The 6,294-nt window shown below is 42.7% G+C and overlaps 1 protein-coding gene across 1 annotated transcript; it reads left to right on the forward strand.

Moving 5' to 3' along the window:
• The first annotated feature begins 1,156 nt into the window (after window positions 1-1,156).
• On the forward strand, window positions 1,157-5,965 carry LOC104624241 (gasdermin-A3-like). The gene is made up of 9 exons (XM_010291551.1): window positions 1,157-1,370; window positions 1,534-1,744; window positions 2,288-2,453; window positions 2,543-2,636; window positions 3,436-3,483; window positions 3,737-3,891; window positions 4,314-4,464; window positions 5,121-5,194; window positions 5,729-5,965. The coding sequence occupies exons 1-9, from the start codon at window positions 1,157-1,159 to the stop codon at window positions 5,963-5,965; spliced, it is 1,350 nt and encodes a 449-aa protein (XP_010289853.1).
• Window positions 5,966-6,294: the final 329 nt, after the last annotated feature.

Raw genomic sequence — 6,294 nt, forward strand, 5'->3', positions numbered from 1 at the left:
CATACAACACACCATCCTTTGCGATGTGACAGTCTTCCTTCTTTCTGGAAGGATGGGACTAAGCCAGTCTCTTTTTCCTGTGAGACATTAGGGAGAGGGAGGATGGCCCCCCATCCGCCCAGCTGAACTGTAAACGGGGATCAGCTTCTCTAAGAAAACTGGATAAAGTAGGGTGCAGAAGAGGAAGGAGACCCGCACACTTCTCTTTCTCAATAAGTACAGGAAGTTTTTCCATGTGTAAAAAGGAAGTTTTCTTCATCGCGTCTTACGTAAGCCAACTGAAGCAAGAAGCAAAACTGAAACTTTGGAGTAAAAACAAGCTGCAACCGGAAACCAACAGTGATTTTGTTTCTGCCTCCCAAACATCCAGCTCTCCCCTGTGGGGGATACAGGCAGAGCACCAGGGCATCCCCAAGTAGCTGTGCTGAGATTACTTTTTGTACATTTTGGGGGAGATTTGCCATAGAACAAGCTCTCCTACCCCCCACCCCACTGTTCACCTCTCAGCACTTTCACTTCCTTGCACTAAGACTTCAAGGAAATCTTTTTTCTAATGCTCTATTTTGAAACTGCTAAACCACCCTTGTCTGCCAGGCAGGAAGATGCAAGGGAAAAACGCTGAAGGAGTAAAAAACAGCAAGAAATTGCTCAAGCTTTTTTCTTTTGAAACTTACATCAGCACAACGTATTAAAGATTAAACTTACACCAGGGCAACATATTAATTAAAGATCAAAGCATTCAGGACCATGATAGGTCCTAGGTTAGGGAACAATGTCTAGTTCAGTAATGAAAGCTATGGTATGGACGGGTATATGCAACAAAACATGGTAATTGAAAGAATGCTAACAGACTGCAGTGCTGAAGATCGGTCCCCTCAGAAGCTGCTAGCTGCGTTCTCGGTCTGCACGTTGACTGGGAGTTCTCCAGCAAAGAGGGACGAGTCTAAACAAGCAAGCCACAGCTCATACTCCTACCTCTCCAAATGCTTCCCTATAAACAGTCCTGTGAAAGTTGTGTCCTTGTACTAATGTGGGCTTTTTGGGGGGTTGTTATCATTTTTGAAAAAGTTCTTAGCAATTAAGAGTAACAGGTATTTTGTATTTCAAGTAATTTTGCTCTTTCCTAAGGGACAAGTACACTTCGCTTTGGTTCAGAATGTTTAAAAAAGTCACCCAATCCATAGTAAATCAAATCGATCCAAGAGGAGACCTGGTCCCAGTTCACAGCATCTTAGACCACGAACATTTCAGACCTCTCTGCCTAGTTAGAAGAAAAAGAAAAGCCATATTCCACCCATCTCCCTACTACAGACAGACATGGTACAGACTTGATGACGTGCTGCTGCCTGGAGAAGGCGATAGAAGCACAGGTAAAGCCCGTATTTATCAAGCCCACGGTCACAATTTCCATAAACAAAACATCTGGATCATTTGTTGCTGAACTCTACCACGTTCCATCTTTCTTATGTGTGCAATAGTTACAATATTGAGTCTGCGTCATCATACTTAAGCTAATGCATCACATTATTTCAGAGTCTCTCTTTTGCAACGGAGGTAATCAAGATTCAAGGCGATTTACAGTCAAAAAAAGCGTCAGTGACAGAGTTGATGGGAACCTAAGCCTTTGTGTTGACTCTACAAGCGTAGAGCTGAAAGGAGCTGCCTCCTTGTCCAAAGGGTGGTCCATCAAGCTGGAGAAGAACCACGTACCAGTACCAAAACTTGAGGCACTGAAAACAGAAAGGTAAGGCAGACACAAAGGGAGAACGTGCCCTCCGGTCATCCTCCGCTACCGTATGCCAAGTCTCACAATGGTTTTTCAACAGCCAAAAATCAAGATTAAGACCTGAGAGCATGCATTCTCCCAAAATATGCATACTTCTGGAGGACAGGAAAGAGAGGCGATAAAGATTCCTTACACAGCTTTGTAATATTTATAGATTGCTTTGTAATTTAGAAAGCGGGAACACCTCAACATGGAGCCAAGCCATCTTTTTCTCATAGTTTGTACCTACAGAGGAGCATATAGATTAGGACAGATCACCTGTATGACCTGCCAGGCCATGGCCTCGCTGCTCCAGTCCCCTCAGACATAGAAGGGGAAATGTGTTGAGCACAGCAGGACTCGCTTTTCCCCCAGGAGCCCCCAACATTCTGACGTTTACATGTACTCATGTAATGTGAGAAAGGACACAAGCGTAAGGCCTCTGGCTCCGAGCAGACTACAGTACTTTTGTCATAACTCACAGAAAAACGGCCAGGGTATTGCATCCTTTTTCTCTTTTAGAAAAATAAATGAGAATCACTCCTTCATTCAACAACTAAAGAAAACACGACAAAATTTATATGTGGTTCATGAATCAATAGAAACCTCGGAGGAGGCCAGCTACGAGGAATCCACCAAGGCAGAGGGGAGTTTCATGACCCAGCTTTACGCCAAGTTTTGTGCCCAGGTTTGATTTCTCTTCAGGCTCGGGAGTCAGTCCTTCCCAGATATCCACTTGCCATCCAGGCCTAGTAACAGATTTTTTTCATTGACCAGGGTACCAGAGAGAACAAACAAAGCATAACCATACCAAAGGGCTGCACCCTGGCCTTCCGGGCAATCCAGCTGGCCATTATAGACGGATCATGGGGTAAGTAACTTTCAGAAACTACCAATTCCTCCATTCAGGAAACAATGCAGAAGAGGAAAAACCTTTTTCTGAAGTATGATTCAGCCTCACGGCCACGTTTAGCTCATCTGCAAGGACATGAACACATGCAATATGAGTGACAGAAGTCACCTGGGAAAAGGCTGTACATAGTATGTACATTAAAAGAGCTACTACTGCGGTTTCAGAGGGAAGGTAAGGAAATTAAAGAGAGATACTGGAAGTCTCAGCTCTAAATTTCAGGAACTGCAGAGCTCCTGTTGAAAAACAGCACAGAGGGCAGGTTTGTTTTCTCTTCTTCTACGCAGAAGAAAAGAGCCGGGGAGAAAACAGGATGGCTGACCCTTCAGCAGGAAGACTGGCATAAGAGACGCTTGTCCTGGATAGGTAGAGAAGGAGAGAACTGAGATCCACAAAACCTGCTGCAGGATTTAAGAGACCGCATTTGGCCTGCCTCCCCTGTGCTCTGTGCTTCCCCTGCCTGCATGGATCTTGTTAAGCATAAGCTGTCATTTTAATGTACTCGTATTTTAACACACTTACTGGCCGATACAGACCCTGACATAAGGCATGTGACGGTACAGAATGAGGTCTCAGAAAAAAGAGTTTTAAATGAACAGGCAGAAGAGTACAAACACCAGTCTGACCTATGGCTAGCACATGAGATTTCAGAACTGGGATACTAGTATCTTCAGACTTAAAAACAACACTGGTGAAAGAATATCTATCCAGCTCTAATTATTTTTCCAAATCAGCAGTGCCCTTTGTTATCCTTTTGCAGATCTTGAATATTTCTCCAAAGAAAGTACATCAACATTCGTATCTGATGGTAAGTAATGTATTTTACTACTTCCACTTGCACTACTTGGGTAAGATGGAATCTTATAAACCACCAAAAGTGATGCATTTACTGTATAGTGCTGCCTATTACATCATATGACAACTGTCCAACTGAAAATTGCATATTGCTTTTGAAAATATTCATAGAAATGTTTCAAATTCTAAGTTTAGGGGTGCCAGGGAACTTAGCGTGGGATTGTCTAGTTTAGAAGTGACATATTTGGACTCTTTCTGGTTTTCAGGTATCTCACAAGGAAAATTAGGAGCACTGGAGGTAGAAGTTAAAAAGAATTGCCAAATTCTCTCCAAGTTGTCTCCTGATCTGTTCGTCATATTTTCAAAAGCCATCAAAGCTGTGATGAGAGACAGGAACCTCTTTCAAGAATTGACCCAGAAAGTAAGCAAAGTTCTTCTTACTGCCAGGATTTATAAATACAGACACATGACACATCCATGATCATACCTCTTGCCCCAGAAGTCTCTCCGGTGCCACAACTATCAATCCAAAAATCCTTCACTCAGCACACCTGTCTGGTCTTCAGAGAAAGGTGGTGTTTCTTCTCAGGACAGAGTCAACTGCTGAAATACATCCTGAATGTAGCCTAGCAGATTTACCTGAAGGTATCAAACCACTTCAGTTTCATATCCTGTCTTTACCTGGAGCCAGCGTGAATGCTAAAGCCTCAATTATAGCCACATAAATAGCTTAAGGAGGGGAGACACGTATTACACGACTGCTGACATGCTTCTGTAGTTAGACGGCAAGGGACTATCAGCAGCCTCTTTCTCAAATCCTGACTTTTTTCCTTATTCCCCTAGATGGAAGCAGTTCTTGATGAAACTGGTAGTGATGAGCTGAAAACAGAAAGCCCGGACTTAAAAGACCTCTTGAGCAGCTTACAGTATTCTTCAAGACATCTTCTCCTTAAGCTGGCAGGAGCAATCACCTACACTCTTGATGCTTTAGATGGTAAGGCTTTCCTGCCATTTTAACAGAGAAATCCAGTAGCACCAGAACACATTAAGAGCATTCCTACTGACAGGACTAGCAGAATATAGAAAACTCACGGAACACAAGAGACTTGCAGAGGATTTACGTAAAATAATTTCTTAGATTGTGGGAATGAAGGTGGTTTATGCCGAGAATACAGACCTGTCCATAGCAGCTGCTATGCAGCAACAGTTGGAGAGTCACAGAGCGGCAACTGCCAGAAGTGTTACACTGAATTACCACTCAGTCCAGGAACAGCATGCACTAGGGGATCCTTGAAAAGAGGGCTTGAAATCAGAATTAAAACGTGGGTAGAGATGGCACGATCACCTTACAGTAAGAGCAGTACAAATTGCAGGGTTCTTTTCCCAAGGCTGCCACAAAATATGGCTTTTATTTCTCTCCCCTCAACCCCCTTGGTCTTTATGCTCGATGTTACCATCACCTGTACAGAGTAACAGCAGTATTCATCTCATACGGAGGCTGCACTAAAAATTTAGTTTAAAAGGTCTGAAGAACTTTTGACCAAACAGGCATTCCCTGCAAGACAGCTGATGGTCACCCTTCACATCTCACCAGCCGCCTCCAAAACACTGGTGGGTTTTTTTTGGTACAAACTTGTTTTAATTCTGCAGAGCTAATGGAGGATCAGCTGCTGCTATTGCTGGAGTCCTTGGAAGACAAGATTGTGTCCCAACAGCTTAAGCTGGTGAGAGAACATGCATCACATTTGGCGGGGTGGGGTGTTATTTCAAGTAAAGCAACATTTAGATGTTGATACAGGTAGCAGTAGCACAACTTACCCTGGGAAGAAGGGAAGGAATAATTGTTTCAAGTTTGGCAGGGATCAAAATACTCACTTTGAGAGAAATCACCCCAACCGTCAGGACCTAAGATTTCTAACAGTTGTTTTGCAGATAATAAACACTAAATCAGACACAGATTACTACCATTTTTCTTGGAACGGTAGTCAGAATTTTCTGTTGTCTTTGGCTCCAGGTTTAAAAAAAAACACACACACAAAACCACATAACTTTAATTATGAATTCACAAGAAACTTGGAACTGAATACATAAGCATGATAATCTTTCAGGGTGAAAAGTCTCATATATAAATGTGGATTACTTACTGCGCCTGTAAGATGGTAAAGCACCTCACAAGTCAAAGAGATCACTTACTTAACAACTTCCACAGATGGAAGCATTAAAATATTGGTTTTGCTTTTTTTGTTGTTGCTGCGAAGGTTGAGAGCATCTTGGAACATGACATAGAACACATGAAGGGAGGTTTCAGCGTGGATGCCAGTTTGCTCTCCTTCTCACAAGAGAAGGAACAAAAATTAACCATTGCAATGGTTGAGATGAGTGGAGTGAAGCTCCAGAAAGATGGATCTGCTGTCTGTATGGAAGAAGCCTTCTCAGCTGTAGCAGCCTTGTACGCATCTCTGTATGTTCTCAATCTTCTGAGTAACTCAGATTAGATTACACATGTCGTCTCATTAGGAATGACTTAGAGGGAATCACTTGATGACATATTTGAAAGTCTTACTGCAAGGCAGTTTCTCTCTCCAAACTTTACCCCTACATGGGTGAGGCATTCCTTATTAATGCTCAGAGCTGCTTCAAAATGAGTAGGAGAAGCAGACTTAAGGCAAAAATACTCATTACGGAAGCTAGAAGCTGGATACCCAAATTGATTCTTCTTTCCCCCCATATAAATGCAAGACTACCAACAGAAAAATCCACTAGCTGAAATAATCACAAGCCTATCAGTTGCACTTTCAGTGATCCTGGTTTTCCTAAAAAATGC

This window comes from Phaethon lepturus, unplaced genomic scaffold (assembly GCF_000687285.1).
Source record: "Phaethon lepturus isolate BGI_N335 unplaced genomic scaffold, ASM68728v1 scaffold48497, whole genome shotgun sequence".
Lineage (NCBI taxonomy): Eukaryota > Metazoa > Chordata > Aves > Phaethontiformes > Phaethontidae > Phaethon > Phaethon lepturus.